Consider the following 17,500-nt stretch of genomic DNA (forward strand, 5'->3'; position numbering starts at 1 on the left):
TTCGAAAGAGTGAAAAAGAAACCAATTGAAAATATAGGTTAAGTTTTTTCAGTTTTTCCTTAGCCTTAACATTGTTTAACACATTCAATAAATATATACATTTATTATAATAATTAATATTATTGCTAATTTTTATTTCTCTAGAAAACTACATAAAAATTTAATTCTAAAAATTGCTTTAGGGTATTTACTTTTCATTTATTTTGTTGTTGTAATTTTTTTGCTTTTTTGGATGTGTATAGAAGGAAATTAGGTTAATTAATTTAAGAGATTTTTGCATTGCATTTATTATTTTTTTCTATAAGACCGAGAGTTTTCGTCCTGGGTCTGAAATTGCTCATACTTTCAGCGTAATTAGACCGAAAATTTTCTGCTCAAGGCTCAAAAGTTTTCAAGCAATTTATAATGTTTTTAAAATTTCCTTTTAACAATCTTTTTTTTAATTTGTACGGCCAAAATTTTCACATTGTAAGACCGAAACTTTCCAGCGAATATTGTTTCAAAAATTGCCATTTTTAAATTTATTGTTATAAAGGGCCGAAAATTTGCAATCCCTGTTTATTTTATTGTTATGAGATTTCAAAAAATAAAATAAAAAAATTCATTTTTAAAAATAATTTTTTAAAGAACCGCAACTTTTCAACCCTTCGGCCAGAAACTTTTCAGCCCACTTTTTTCAAATTATTGTTTATTTTATTTTTATGAGATTTCAAATAATTCTTAAACGTTTCCATTTTTAAAAAGATATTTTTCTAAGGACCGCAACTTTTCAGCCCAGCTTAATTTTGTTTTTAAACGTTTTCTAATTTCTTTTTAATTATTTTTATATACAAAAAAACTTGTAATATATTTTCAAATTTTGCAATTCTGTCGTAAATCGTATACGAATCATGTTTAATTTTTTTTAACTATTTCAAAAAAGATATTGGGATTTTTCCATAAAATTTAAAAAGTTTTTGTAAAAACAATTTTCGATAAGAAAAAAGACTGGTATACATTGTTAAGGCTTCTTTGTTGCTTAAGTGTTTTCTTGTTTTGTTCATCTAAAAAATTAAACTAATTTCCTTTGTTTAAGAATTTGTTCTTCAACTTCCATGCCGCCGCCACAGTGGGTGGATAGAAGGATAATTTTATAATAAAAAAACCAAAAAAAAAAACGGTATCCTAAGTTTAGTTACAATTTAATTTCCTATATTTCTATATTCTATATAACTTTGCCGCAACTTATGTATTATGTACTCCCTCATCTTCGGAATAGTTGTCTTCATTATCTGAACCCATATTATCGTTATTATGACTACCCGATTGATTGTTGGCATCTAAACCAAGATCCATGGGCTCTGAGGGATCACGGCGTATGTCATTTTGGCTGGTACTGCTGGCAGGTGTATTTTGGGAATTATGTAGATTTTCATTGCTGTTGTGGGGTGACATCATATCACGACGCATAATGGGTTCTATGGTAAGGCCACCATTATTGCCCATACCACCTGCCGCACCGGCGAGGTTATTGAAAGCATTTCCTGCAGCTTGGCCAGCCAATTTACTTAAATCGAATTGTGGTGGCAAGAGACCGGGTGGCAACTTGTCCAAACCATGGCCCATGGCATTCAGTTGGGCCATTTTGGCAGCATGTAAGGCGGCAGCAGCAGCATGTTCCTGGGACATACCCATGCCTAAAGAGAAAAAATAATACAAATTAAAATTTGCCATAATTAAAAGGGCTCTTTAAACTTACCAAATGTATTCTCAGTTATAAATTGCAAATAGGTATCCAACAACGATTGGCCAGCAGCCGTACTTGTGGGTATTTGTCCGGCCAAATCCTTTTGTTGACCCAGGGCAGCGGCCGCTGCAGCAGCTGCGGCTGCCTCATTTCTGATACGTGATATGGTTGTGTTGGCATGGCCAAAGTTACTCAACAAGGACTCATGATAACGACTCAAATCATTTTGTGATCCTCCAACACTGTTGTAACCACCACTTGCTGTGGTCAAATCCTCGGGATCATCATCAGAATCTTCGGCTTCGTCTTTCATGTTGTTCGATAGGCTGGCATCCAATTTAGTTGGCTGGCCAGTACCGGCACCACCACCACCATTAGTTGGTGAGGCACGAGCCCTCAATTCGGCGGGTGAAATTTTCACACCGGCTTTTGCCAACAGACGTGAGGCCAATTCGGGATCAAAAGCGCTGGGCATGGGGAGGACAGGTAAATCTTTAGTCGATATACCACGATGTTGTCGCGACATGTGAGAGTGTAAAGAGTTGCGGGATTTGGCCACAGTACCACACAGGACACAACGATAGCCAGGACACACGGTGTGTTTATCTTCCAAGTGGGTGCGCAAGGTGTGGGCGGAGCGATAGATCTTGCCACATTTAGGGCAAGGACGAGGATCAGTGGCACGAACACGCATTTCCAGCGAGCGGCGGGTAACTAAAATTGCAAAAAAGAAAATTCAATAAATTTTTAATTTTATTCAAATTTTTAGGTTAGGGAGAGAAGGGGAAAATAAAAATCATTTATTTTCATGTTTTTTATAGATTTTATTTATTTTTTCATCTCTTTTTTCTTTTCTTTATTCTTTCTTGTTCTTCTTGGTTTTTATTTGAAAATATATTGTATATATTTGCCTTTTTTAGGATTTACATAGCTTCTTCTATTTCTTCTTCTTCTTCTTTATCGTACTTGTTGTTAAGTTTTTTACCTTGTCCTAAAGAATTTATAATTAATTCGTTTTTGTTCTATTTTATAAATATTTTTTTTCTGGTTTGTTATAATACTCAAGGTTTTATAATTGTTAAAAATAATTATATAAATAAATTCATTATTTAAATAAATTTTAACTAAAACTAAACAATTTAAGATAGGAATTCTTTTCTTTTGTGGTGTAACAAAGGAATTAATTATCAGAGGTATCATCCTAAATATTTTTTGACCAAGATTTTCTTTTATATTTTTTTAGAATTTATAAATTAAATCTTGTAAAAATTGTTTCAAAATGTTTAAATTTTTTAGATTTATTTTGTTATTATTTTCAAAGTTTTATTTTTTGATTAATTTAATAGGAACCTGTTTTTACGTATTAAATTTCTTTATATTTTCTTCATGGCTTTTTATAAAGTTTTTAAGTTTTTGTTTTTTATAAAAATAAAAAAGAAGCAAAACTTTTCTATGTGAAAAAAATCTCATTGGAAGTCAGCTTAGCTTTATCAAAGATTTTCTTAAAGACTGAAGAGTTTCGCTGAGGGTGAAGAAATGCTAAACTAATTTAACAGTTCCTATTCTATCACCGAAGAACTCAAAAATATCTCATGCACGCTTGTGCAGAAACGATTTTGGCTAAACTAGTTCATTTGCTCTTTTTAGAGAATAAGTGCTTCGCGAGCTAGACAATCTATGCCTAATGTTTTCATGAATTTCCCTCGTATATTTTGTAGATTTATAGCGTATATTGTGTGGATTTTAGGTTCCTCAAAATGAATTGTGGAGCTAGTTTAGCCTAAGCCGTTCCTTTAGCATAACGATAACGAATATGGCTTCTCAACTGAGTAAGTACGCTCGCGAATTACCCATAGTATTTTTGAAATATTTCTGCAACTGGCATATGGTACGCTTGCCTTGAACAAATAGGAACTAATTTTGGCTAAACTAGTTCACTTGCTCTTTTTAGAGAACCACCGTTTATCTGAGTCGTGATGGCACTCATTATTATTTTATTCTATGCCGAATATTTTAATTAATGTCTTCTCTGTGTATATTTTGTGGATTTGAAACGATACTCGCTACCATGATAGGCTAAGAGAACATCTGAGGCTAAACTAGTTCCACTATTCTTGTCAGGGAACCATCGACCATCTGAGTAAGTGCTCTCCTGAACTACATATAATAACAATAGCACTTAAAAATTGGAAATAGATCTTGAAAAAGACTTCCAGTGAGCTTCTAAAAAATATATACTAATAAAGTGTTTAAAACAAACAACTCATTATAGCTTAAATACCGTCTTCTTTGCCTTTCCTATGGAAATTTGAGCTCTTCAATTTCGTTTACTATTTACTCTTTATTTTCTTTTAAGTTTATTTATTTCTTATTTCCTTGTTATCGCGCTTTGCTTAGTGTCAGTATTAGCTTTGTTTCATTATTTTATATTTTTGGTAATAAATTATTTGTTTTCTTTTTTCACTATTTAATTTAATTTATTTATTTTAATTATTATTACTAGTTTTTAACTATACATTTGTTTTATTAGATTCGTCATGTTATATAGTTTGTTTTGTTTATTATATAATGTATCAAACAAATATTGTGAAATGTGTAGTTTTATTATAATGGTATTTCTTTGTTTTTATAAATTTATTTTAGTTGCGATTTTTGTTAATTTCTTTTTGTTTTTTTTTTTGTTTGGCTAAAAATATATTTACGCAGGCACATTCTATGTTTGTTTCAGTGTAATTATAATACTTTTTTTTATTATAATAATATATTAATTATTTAATATAATTTTTATTTCTTTTGAATATTTTTGTATGGTTTGTTTTTTTACTTTTGTTGTTTGTGTATATAGTTGTTGTATGTTATATTGTTAAATTAAAAATAAATTACCTTAAATATACATAAATATATTTTTGGGAAATTTATTTTTACAATACAATTGTATATCTACAAATCTTTTGTTTTTGCATTATCTGTATGTATATATAGTTGTGTTGGTTGTTTTATATAATACTGTTATAATTTCTATGCGTTTTTCTTCGTTTTCCTTTTGTATAACTTATTTGCTATAGGAGTGTTGTAACTTATTTATTTAGGTTGTTGTTTACTAAATTACAAAATTATATTTTTAGTTGTGTATTTCTTTATTATAAATTTATTTTAAATAATACATTATGTATATATAGGAACGTAGTATAATTTGTGTATGTGGGTATGTAGTATGTAAGTGTGTGTATGTTTTTTGGTTTATATAATTCAATTATAGTTATATATGCGTATGTATGTATATGTATTTATTATGTATACATTTTCGTTTATGTTTGGTTTATTATTTTGCCTATTTAATAGGCATTATTTTTTTAGTTAAGTTTTCTTTATTTTAGGAAGTTTGGAGAAGTGTTTTTTTTTTAATTTTGCTTTAAAGAAACTTGTTAGAAATGGAAATAAATTTGTTCTTTGGTTTTTTTTTTAATTTATTAAGGAAAATCTTAAAATTGTGATTTTGAAATCTTAGGAACGTGTTTTTTTCTTTGGTGGTAATTGCTGAAATAACTTCTAAAAAAATTATAAATTTGGAATTTCTGAAAATCTTCTTAAAAAGTGAATTTTAAGTCCATAAATAATAGTATAATAAAATAAAAAATTAAAAAAATAATATATTTAAAAAAATATATATTTTTATATAACTTATATGTTGAAAAATTGCTAAAAAATTTAAAACATTTTTATTTTGTATTTTTAAAAATTCAATTTGGAATTTTGAAAATCTTTTTAAAAAGTGAATTTTAAGTCCATAAATAATAGTATAATATAATAAAAAATTAAAAAAATAAAATATTTAAAAAATATATTCTTTTATAACTTATATGTTGAAAAATTGTTAAAAAATTTAAAACATTTTTATTTTGTATTTTTAAAAATTTATAGAATAAATAATAAAATATTTTTAACTAAAAAATTAAATGCTGAACAAAATATTTTCCAATAAAAAGATTTTTCGAAAAGTAATATATAAAAACAAAAAATAATTTAAATAATAATTTAAATTTAATAAGAATTTTTTAATTTTATATATTAAAAAATTATTAAAAAATAAATCAAATATTTTTATTTTGTATTTATAGTAATTTAAAGAATAAAAATAAATATATATTTTTAATTAAAAAATATAGCGTTGAACAAAAAATGGTTTTGTAAAAATATATTTTTTCGAAAGGTATTTTTGTTTTTAGAAATATTTTTAGCCAAAATTTCAAAACTTGTATGAAATTAAATAAAATATATTTTTAAAACAAAATATTGCTACACTGATTTATTTTTTAATAAGATTTTTTTTAAACTTCATACCTATACGCAGAAGAAGAATTTTACTCATTCTAAAAAAATATTTTCAATAAAAAATATAATGTCAAAGAAAATAACACATTTTTTTAATTTTTTAATTTTTTAATTCAATTTTTTAGTATAAAAAATAAATGAAAACATTTTTTTTCTTTTTAATAAAATAATTAAAAACACAATTTCAATAAAAAAAGGCAGATTTTCTAATAAAAATTAGTGTTAATAATTAAACATTAAAAAAACTCGTTAGAAAATTAAAAACAAAATATATAGGTTTTAAATACCGCAGAGCAAACTAATAAATAATATAATTTTTAATAAGAAATTATAATATTTTGTTTTTATACATTTAAAATTTACATTAAAAATGTTTAATAATTTGAAGAATAAACTTAAAAAACCATATGTATGTATATATTTTTCAACAAAAAATTAATATTAAAAGAAAATATTTTTTAAAATAATAATTGAACGAATAAAATTAAAAATATGTTTTAAAAAATAATTAAAATAAAGTAAAAAATATATTTTAATAGAAAATAAAATATTTTTTAATAAAAAAAAAATATTTTTTAATAAAAAATGTTTTTTATTAAAAAATACAATAATTTTTTATGAAAATTAAAACATGTTTTTATAATAAAATTATTTTATTTTTTATTAAGATTTTTTTTATTAAAAAATAATTTTTATTAAAAATTATTTTATTTTTTATTAATAAAACAAATAAAAAACTCTTTTAATTGGAAAAAGTTTTTTCCATAAAATTTAAAAAATTAATATTAAAAGAAAATATTTTTTAAAATAATAATTGGACGAATAAAATTAAAAATATGTTTTAAAAAATTATTAAAATAAAATAAAAAATATGTTTTAATAGAAAATAAAATATTTTTTAATATAAAAATTATTTTTAATAAAAAATTCGACTTACTAAAAAAAAAATATTTTTTTTAAATTAAAACATATTTTTTAAAAATTATTTTATTTTTTATTAAGAAAATTTTTGTATAAAAAATAATTTTTTTATTAAAAAAAAAATATTTTTTATTAATATAGAAAATAAAAAAAACTCTTTTAATTAAAAAAAGTTTTTTCCAAAAAATTTAAAAATATTTCCAATTTAAATACGAAACGAAAATATTTTATAAAAATAGTACATAATTTTCAATAAATAAAATTTTTATAATGAAGCTAAGGGCCTAAATATAATTATTACCTATCTTTAGTCGAATTTCACACCTATGAAACCTATATTTGTATATATTTTTTTGTAAAATTGTTTCTTAAACTAATAATTTTGAGTGATTCTATAAATCGTAGGAACATGATTTTGTTTATTTTAAAATATATATAAGGAATAGTTATAGTTTTAAGCCTCGAATGGCGCATACTTTTGGAGATTGCCTAAATGTAGACAACATTTTCGAGTTTCCATCCCAAAGATAGGCATTACTTTTTAATGTTTATTTTTGGTCTTTTTGTTATTTCAGCAATTATTTAATACAGATTTAAAATTTGGTACTTAAATTGTCCCAAATTAAATAATTTTGGAACTTTTTTTGTAAAATATTCGAATATTGGGGAATCTAGCTCCGTTTAGTTTCATTTTATGTTTATTTTCTTGAATTTGCCTAAATGTAGGCAAGATTTTCAGACTTAATTTGAAAAGAGGGCATGCTTTGACTGGTTTTCAATAATGCCACTGGAAAATAGATAGACAGTAATTTTTATTGAGAGCCTTTCTTATTTGTTATTTCAGCACTTTTGTTGATATTTTGAAAGTTGTTAATTATAATGACGAAATCACAAGTTTTTGGGAAATTATTTTTGTAATATTCTCTTATGGAACTTTATCTTTGGTTAAAGTAGGATTTTGGGAACTAGCCTTCAATAAAATGCTAGTTATTTCTAGTTGTTTTGGTTTAGCATAACAAGTTTTTTTAAATACTTCAAAATTTTCAAAATTTCAGTCAATATTCTTCTAATTCTGGTGAATAGCGGCGTATACATCATGTTAGTTGTACTCATAGCTCTACTACATATATGTATGTATATAGGAAGTCTTTGCTATTATATAAACCATACGCCAAGTTTAATTTAGTTTTGTCTCTTAAAATATATAACATTAAGGAAGCATTTGTTTATAGTATTTGTTGTTGTTGTTGTAAAGGAATATTTTTGTGGTTGTTGCCTTACGCCCCAATAACCTTCATTACTCAATGGAGTAATTTCTACATTGGCGTTTCACTAATATCATATCCACCTTGTTTTTTTGGTTCCTTTTTGCCATCAAACTAATCACCCTCACAATTTCATTTGAAATCTGGCCCTCCTGCAAAGGGACCACCCGATGAACGCATTGCTTTCATTTTTGCCCATTGCAGTGTATGCTTGATGCGCATATGATTGCGCACCGAATTGGGATGGGCAAAACGTCGACCACATTCTATGACCGGACAAACAGGACTATCGCGGGGATAATGACGATCTAGGTGTTGACGGAAGACACGTTGTTCGAGTGGTGTTTCACACAGAGGGCAAGGTAACATGTAGTTGCTGTTGTTGGCTACAGCAGCAGCAGCATTAGCTGAGGCTGCCGTAGCCGTGGCTGCAGCTGCAGCTGCTGCTGCCACAGCAGCGGGGTTTTGAAAAAGATCAGGAAAATCTCGTGAACGACTAAAGGCTATGGTGCGGGCCATTAACAAATTGGCGGTTAATTGTTGTTGGTGATGTGTAACGGCAGATTGTTGTAATTCATCTAAATATTGTTGCTGCTGCTGTTGTTGTTGTTGCTGGTGATTGTGCTGTTGTTGGTGATCATTTTGATGTTGCTGCTGCTGCTGTTGTTGTTGCTGGTGTAGTTGTTGCAATTGATGCTCTTGATCGCTTAGCCTTTGTTGCGTCTGCTGCTGTTGCTGATGATGTTGCTGTTTCTTGAGTAGAGCCTGATACAGAGTTGATTCACTGTTTTGCCTTGAGGTTTTCATGGTCAACGATATGGCCGATGAAATGGAAGAGGCACCATCATCATCCATGAAATTCTCATCATCACTATCATGCCATGAACGCATTGAACGGGCAGGCGAGGAGTTGGCTGACCTGGCGGTTTTAATGGCGGCCAGTTTATGATTTACATGGGAGGACGTTCCATCATTATTTGCCGTTGAAGATTCTGTGGCAGAATATTCACGTATCTTTTGTTCTAAGGCCAAAGGTAATGGTGATACTTCTTCTTCTTCATCGTTATTGTGTTGCTGTACATTCTTGTGCAAATCCGTTTTGCTGGTTTTGGACTCTATATTGCCGCCGCCACCACCACCATCTTCATCCTCATCATCTTCTTTGAGTTCTTCCTTAATTTGTGTACTATTTAGAAATTTGCCCAAATTCTGTTGTACATCTGAAGCTGCTTTTGTTTGGTTGTGTAGAAAACACAGAACGGGGGAAGGAGAGGGATGATCAGGGTGAAATTATTTTTAATTGAGGTTTCAATATAAAAATAAGTAAATTATTTTCAAAAAACAAAAAAGAAACGGAAACCAAAAATAAGAGAAAAAACAACTTAAAAAGAGATATGAGGAAAATGCAAGCGTTCGAGGAACGCTGGTTTTGGTTCCAATTGTTTTTTTAGTATGTATTGAATCAAGCAAAATATTGACCATGATCTTCTCTTGTGAATTCGGGTATGGGTAGGTGAAGGGGAAGTCAAAAAATAACTAAGAAACTGAGGGAAAACGGAAATTTTGAAAATGGGGGAATTTTGGGGGGGATATTTACTTTTCCAATCGTCTCTGACCTGTAGAGCAGCGCAACAGCAACAACAGAAGAACTGAATTTTTTTCATTTTATGACGAATTTTCTTTTCACACAAAATTTTGAAATATGTATTGAAATTTATACATAACTAGTTTTTAAAGCCAATTTATATAATTTTAATAATTATTTTTTATTATATATAACGGGGTAAAGTGTGAGTGAAATTTGGGTGTGTGAAATGTGTGTGTGTGTATGTGCATGAGTGGGTGTGAAAGTGTGTGAAAATGTAAATATGGCAGTGTGTGCGTGTGTGTAAGTGTATTACAAGAAATTTTTCTGGAAAGGGGTTTTACACATTCAGTTCTAATTGTTAAAATTGCTTTTATTTTGTTTTGGATTAAAAGGAGAGTAGGTGGTATCGGGAACATGTTTGTCTTCTATTTTTCGATGTTTGCCAATTATTGTCTAATTAAAAAAAATAATGATTATTTCAACTTAAAAAATAATTTACAATTTTGATTTACCAATTTTATTACAAATTTTATTTTTTGTTTACAAAACTTAAAAGATCAGGATCAACTAAAAAATTAATATATAATATTCAATGTGCTATGTTTAAGAAATATAATATTTTTTATAAATATTTAAAAAAATAAAAAAACGTAATAGCATAAAAATTAAAACATTCATTCACATTATTTACATTACAAAAATTGGTGATTAAATACATTCAAAATGCACTAAAACTAAAATGTGTATATATGTACTTTTATTTAAATTATAAAATAAAAAATTATAAATATTTTATATTATACTACTACAACTAAAATTGTGGAGAAAAAAACCAAGTATAAATTTATATAATTTACAATTTATAAAAATATTAGTTTTTTCATTTTCAGGAAAGTAATTTATTTAAACCCCATTTGTGTGAGAAAATATTTAAATTCAAATATCCATTAATGGGAAAGGAGTTAAAGAATTTTTTTTAACTATTCTGCCAAAGGAAAAATATGTAAACAAATATAAAAAAATATTTTTTCTATCATTCCCAGCAGCGTAATTTGCGAAACCCCATTTGTATGAGAACAAATTCAAGAAAAATCCCCAGTTATTGGTAAAAGGAAGAAAATAACTTTTTGAATTATTTAGTAGAAAAAATGTTATAGACTTTCTGTTAATGGGAAAAGAGCGTACTTCTGAGTCATTCAAAAAATTAATGTCACAGATTTTTTTTTAAATTTTTTCTTTATATGTATATCACTTACTGTTTAATATTTTTAAATGAACTTAAAAACGAAACGATTTTTGTGAGCTTTTTATCTAAGGCAAGATGGCGAAGAGGAGATTTGAGTTTGTTGTAAAAAATGCTTATTATTGGTTTCTCTTTAATTTGTTCTTTGATATATATCTTCTATTTTCACGTTTAGTATCTAAAAACTCAATTTTAAATGACTAACATCGGTATTATTTTTGATTAAATAATTTTCATATGGATTTTTTATTTGTCAGTAATATTGCTGGCATAAGGAGTAAAGGTAGATTTTTGAGCTTATCGGCAAAAAAGTTCCTCATAGCATCCTCTATAATTCGTTCTTTGATATGGATTTTGTAACGATATGTTTAGTACTGGAAAATGGGCCAATCTATACCTAACCTCAATGTTAGAAATAACTTTTATTTATTTTTTTCTAAGGAACTGTTGATGGGGTATGGGGATAAAATGCATGTTGGACTTCTTAGGCAAAAGGAATTTTTATAATAGCCTCTATAATTTCTTCTTTGACGTGGATGCTTAAGGCTAAAACTGTATTTTAACTACCAACCTCTGAGATGTCTTTGCAAATTATCATTGAATTTCCAAATGAAGTATATTTTTCAACGGATTTGCAAGGTCAAAGGATTAATGGGTGATGTTTGGGTTCTTGAGCAAAAAAGTTGCTTATGTCTTTTTTTACAATTTCTTCTTTGATGTGAATACTCCATTTATATTTCTGGTACTGAAAATCTACATTTTAAGTGCGTTCTATTTGTAAATTTTTATTGAATTTCTAAATGGAGTATATTTTCTCAGAGTAATTTTCGGACGCAAGTAATAGTGGGGTGTGTTTGACGATCCCCTACAATTTAGTCTTTGATGTGAATACTCTATCTATATTTCTAGTATTGAAAAACTGAATTTTAAGTGCCTTCTCTTTGTGAATTTTCATTGAATATCTCAATGAAGCATATATATTTTTTCAACAGGTTCTCCGGTTCAAGGAGTAGTTGGAGAAGTTTGAGTTCTTCAGAAAAAAGTAGCTTATACCATCCTCTATAATTTCCTTTTAGATGTGAATGCTCTATTTATATTTCTGGTATTGAAAAATTGAATTTTAGGTGCCTTCCCTTTTTAAATTTTCATTGAACATCTCAATGAAGCATATATATTTTTTGCAACAGATTCTCAGGTTCAAGGAGTAATGGGAGAAGTTTGAGTTCTTCAGCATTAAAAAAGCTTATACCATCCTCTACAATTTCCTTTTTGAGGCGAATGCTCTATCTATATTTCCAGTATTGAAAAACTGCATTTTAAGTGACTTACCGCAAACTCTTGAATTTTAAAATGAAGTCTATTTTTTGTAGCGGATTTTCAGGGGCAAGGAGTAGTGGAGCAAATTAGGTTTTCCAGCAAAAAAGTAGCTTATACCATTATCTATAATTTCCTTTTTGAGGTGAATACTCTATCTATATTTCCAGTATTGAAAAACTGCATTTTAAGTGACTTACCGCAAACTCTTGAATTTTAAAATGAAGTCTATTTTTTGTAGCGGATTTTCAGGGGCAAGGAGTAGTGGAGCAAATTAGGTTTTCCAGCAAAAAAGTAGCTTATACCATTATCTATAATTTCCTTTTTGAGGTGAATACTCTATCTATATTTCCAGTATTGAAAAACTGCATTTTAAGTGACTTACCCCAAACCCTGAATTTTCAAATTAAGTCCATTTTTTATAGCGGATTTTGAGTGACAAGTGGTAGCAGCGGATGTTTGAGTTCTTTAGCAATAAAGTTGTTCATACCATTCTCTACAATTTCTTCTTTGATGTGAGTACTCTGTCAATAGTTCTAGTATTGAAAAACTGGACTTTAACTGACTTTCCCCAAAACCCAAATTTTATTTTTAACAATTTTCGGATTTTCGTATGCATAGCAAATGGATAAGGAGTCATGAGGGAGCTTTGAGTTCTACGGCAAAAATGTATATTGTGGCATCGTCAATACTTTGAGCTTTGACGTTAATTCGCTAGCTATAGTTTTAGCACTTGGAAACTGCAATGTAATGACTAATCTCTGAGATTTCTTTATACATTCTTATTAAATTTAAAAATGAGCTAAATTTTGTTAGCATGTTTTCAGGGGTAAGGAGTTAAACTAGATCCATGACTTGTTTGCAGTAAACAATTGTTATAGGGTCCACTAAATTTTGTTCTTTGATGTCGTTGTTCCATCCATATATTTAGTATTCGAAATATGTATTTTAAGTAATATACTATTTATATGTATTTCTTGGTTATTTTGTTAAGAATTTCGAAATTACATTTTGTTAGCATATTTTCAGGGACAAGGAGTTAAGCTAGATGCTTGACTTGTTTATAGTGAATGATTCTGACAGAATCACCTAAAATTTTTTCTTTGATGTTGTTGCTCTATCTTTACATTTAATATTTGAAATTGGTATTTTGAGGGGTAAACTACTTGTTTTTCTTGGTTATTTTTGAAGAATTTCGAAGTAACATTTTGTTAGTAGATTTTCAGGGATAAGGAGTTAAGCTAGATACTTGACTTCGTTGTGGGATAACATTGTTATAGCATCCTCTAAAATTTGTTCTTTGATGTCGTTGCCCTATCTTAACATTTGGTATTCGAAATTTGTATTATAAGCGATATACTAATAAGTTTTCTTTGTTATTTTTTAAAAATTTCGAAATTGGTTTTATATTGCCACCAGATTCTCGGAAGCAAGGAAAGTTCAGCTACTAGTTCAGAAGATTCCTTCTAAGAATACATTGATCATCAAGCTATTGTACAAAATTTCTCTAAATGGCATGCAAGCATTGGTGCATAGTTTTGGGGGTATTTTGGAAGGGTTAAGGAGCAAATTTTTTTCATGTTTTTATTCAGTATTTTTCTTTGTTTTCCGAATATAAATATATTTTTTATATATGTATAAAAAACTGCATCCTTTAAAAGCGTATAGAATTAACATTATGTGTGACCATGTGTGTGTGTGTGAAATTCAAAAATATCCTTTGTCACTTTGTTTCAAGCATTCGAAAAAATAGCATAAAGAACAAATAGTGGTGAAGATTGTTTTTTTTTTTATATATCAGAGACACTGATGCATAAAATTGTGCATATATGCGTGCAACCATGACACAAGAACGCTACGAATTGTTATGGGGATGTGATATGTGAGTAGTAGATGGAAGAAGAAATGATGATTGACCATCGGTACCCGTTCCTCACACATAGCATATGCAACATTTCAATTGGTTGTCTGGTCCTTTTGTTCTTTGTGTAGAAAATGGTTGAGAATAACAAAATCCTTATATGCTAAAGCCACCAGCCAACAGCTTCCAAATGATTTGTTTTCGATAGCATTTAAAATGGAGAAATTTACCATAAAACAAGTGTCCTATAACAGGATATTAACACTTGCAAAATAATATGCAGAATGAAAAAAAAAATCAGGAAAAATGAGAGAAGGAGAGCTGAGGGCAAAGCCTGAGTGAACTACAAAAGGAACTACATGGTTCAGTGAATGGTTTTGGATAATGGCAAGCCGTTTAAGAAGAGGTGGTGTGCGTAGAATCTAATATACGTGAGTCTGATGTATATATGTATAGATGTGTGTGTGCAAGGATGAATGTCTGTGTATAAATTCATTTTAAGTGCAAATATGTGTAAAAAAACTATAAAAGTGTAAATGTGCATAATTAATTAAATATAAAATGCATTCAATCGAATAATACATATAGACACAAACGCACACACACACTCGCATACATACAAACATAGATAAAAATAAAGAGGTTGAGAAATGTGTACATAAAAATATGTACTTTAAAAATCTTAATATTTAAAAATCTCTAAGGACTAGAAGAATGCATATATACAACTCTTTTCTCTGGACCTTTTGCCCCTCCTTACCATGGTGGCTTGGAAGCTTACATATCAATGTCGTAGTTTCTTAAGCGTTTTTAGATAACACATTTTTTTTTTGAGGAAGAGTAGCCGCATAAACTGAAAATGTCCTGCTTTTCATTTAGAGGAAGTTAGGGGGTTTTTTCTAAGAGGGTCTAGATAGAGAGGTTATCAAAACTACGCCCCTTTGTTTTTAGAGAAAATAAAAAACCCTGAATAAGATATGTGCTCAACATTCTTACATCCTTTATGACAGGTAAGCAAAAAAACAAACTAAAACAAAGAAAAAGGATTTTTGCAAGAATAGCAAAATCTAGTTGTCTCCAACATACATTTTACATACACATATATTTTGTGTTTTATATAATATATACTCATATATTTATATAAGAAAGAAAGAGAACAAATCTCTTTTCCGAATGTGTGTATGACATACGATGGAGAAGAACTAAACCAGCCGACTCATCAAATATTTATAAAAATTGCATTTATATGCGTCCATCAATCAAAGCCAAAGGACATGGATTGTTGTAATAAAAACTACAACAAACAAATGTTGTTGTTATTTTTTTTAGTTCGATTCGATTATTATTATTATTTTTCATTTAAAATGCATTCAATTTTTAGACACTAAGACACAAGAGTAGAGAAATGAAAAAAAAAAATACAAAATATCTATGTTAATTGAAGTGTAAAAATTAAATTAGTTTTTGTTGTTGTTGCTGTTATTATATTGAACATAACAAGAGCAAAATCTATTATTCAATATTCTCTATTGACTGGTAATTTATTAAAAAACAATAACAACAAAATACACAGAGATTTTTGGGAGAGATTTGGGGGGAAGGTGAATGGAAAAAAACTTAATTCTCCTTAGACTTGATATGCGTTTCATGTGTCAGTTAGTGTAAAAATTCAGTACAGTTGCCAGGCACTTGTTTGACAGAACTGAATACATACACATATATTAAATGTATATTGCAAAAACAAAAAGAAAAAAAAAAACAAACAAACAACATTTTTTATTTATTTAATATTGATTAGAATATTAGAATGCAATAGTGGAAATATGTAATTGAATTTAAAAAGGGAATTGAAATGTAAGCGACGCCTAAAAGTATACATCACACATTATATTATAAGTCTTTAGCCATAGAAATAATGAAATATGTAGTTGAATTTAAAAAATGGAATTGAAATGTAAGCGACGCCTAAAAGTATCCAACACACATTATATTATAAGTCTTTAGCCATAGAAATAATGAAAACATATGAATGCATTTATTATGAAGGAGTTTTCTGGAGAGAGATCCCTCAACTCCTTAAACTTGAGCCTTTTTGTCATCAAATTTAATGGGAATTTTTATTTATTGACATTTATGGGTTAGAAAATGAGTTATACCAAGTCCTTCCCACTATATACAAAAGTTCCTCCTCCAATTTTGTATCTTAATTAAAATCTTTGGAATTAAATGAAAATCGCAAATAAAATCAACTTTTACAACTACAAAAAAAAAAAAAAAACTAATTAAAATTGTCACAACTATGACCACTGGTTTTGAAATATTACAAATCCATCATAAAATTAAGCCACCAATTATTTTATTAAGCAAAACTAGTGGCCAATTTAGATGACCTAAAGATTTGTAAAGATTAAAAATTAAGTCATTTTGGTCAAAAAGATTTTCGGACCATATTTTATGGCCCCATTTTATGATCATTCACTTACAGCAAAAACTAAATTGCAAAAACTTTGACTTTTATGGCAATCCAATTAGATTTTTGCTGTTCTATTTAGGAATAGAAATTAATTCATTTCTAGAGGACACACATTTTTATGGCCAGCAATTAAAAGTGTTGGCTGGACATTACAACCATCAAGTCACTCATCAATCAGTGACTTTATGGCTGAAAAACTGAGTGACCAATATTTGATGAAATCTTTGATTATTATCAACAACAATTTAAATATTGTCAAAATTAATTGACATTTGTTTTAATGTGGAGGATCGTAAAAATCCCCAATCTCTTAATACGCTAGGCGATATTTTGGTGGAAATCTTTATGGTATTTTTACAAGTTTGTTTGATTTTTCGATTTTGTTTGGGGCACAATGTCTGCCACATGACATGTCAACTGAGTTTTTATGACCTTTCCAGTCGTTACACTTCAAGTATAATCAGTTACTTTAGACAAATCATAACAACTATTGGCAGCGCAAGTGGTGGTGGTGGTTGGTAATAAAAATTAATAAAAACACTTTATAAAAAAGGCAGACAGACAGACAAACAGACAAGTAAGCTAACAAAATAAAACTCTCATAAAGTTATGAGATTTTATGACAATTTTCCCCTTATGCAAGCCACCAAAAGAACTATTAAAATGAATTTGTAATTTTTTCTTCAACACTTGAAAAATTCAGCTATCTACGATATGTCTGTCGGACATAAGGAAACGACTGACTATCTTTTCCCAAATAATATATGCCATTTTTAT

The 17,500-nt window shown here is 28.3% G+C and overlaps 1 protein-coding gene across 9 annotated transcripts in view; it reads right to left on the reverse strand.

The window, feature by feature from the left end:
• Positions 1-188: 188 nt before the first annotated feature.
• ab (BTB/POZ-zinc finger protein abrupt) overlaps positions 189-17,500 on the reverse strand; it is a 181,673-nt gene continuing 164,361 nt past the window's right edge. For 3 of the 9 annotated variants that reach the window (XM_073969516.1, XM_073969519.1, XM_073969517.1), the window contains exon 7: positions 7,527-9,470. In XM_073969516.1, the coding sequence (XP_073825617.1) occupies positions 8,377-9,470 (1,094 nt within the window). In that variant the 3' untranslated portion in view covers positions 7,527-8,376. Of the gene's footprint in view, positions 1,677-1,738; positions 2,441-7,526; positions 9,474-17,500 lie in introns of those variants that run through there. The other 6 variants (XM_073969511.1, XM_073969512.1, XM_073969513.1 and 3 more) reach the window with 3 other exon arrangements.

The sequence above is a fragment of the Musca autumnalis genome, unplaced genomic scaffold, assembly GCF_047663935.1.
Source record: "Musca autumnalis isolate F117 unplaced genomic scaffold, ASM4766393v1 scaffold_2, whole genome shotgun sequence".
In the NCBI taxonomy this organism is placed as follows: Eukaryota; Metazoa; Arthropoda; class Insecta; order Diptera; family Muscidae; genus Musca; species Musca autumnalis.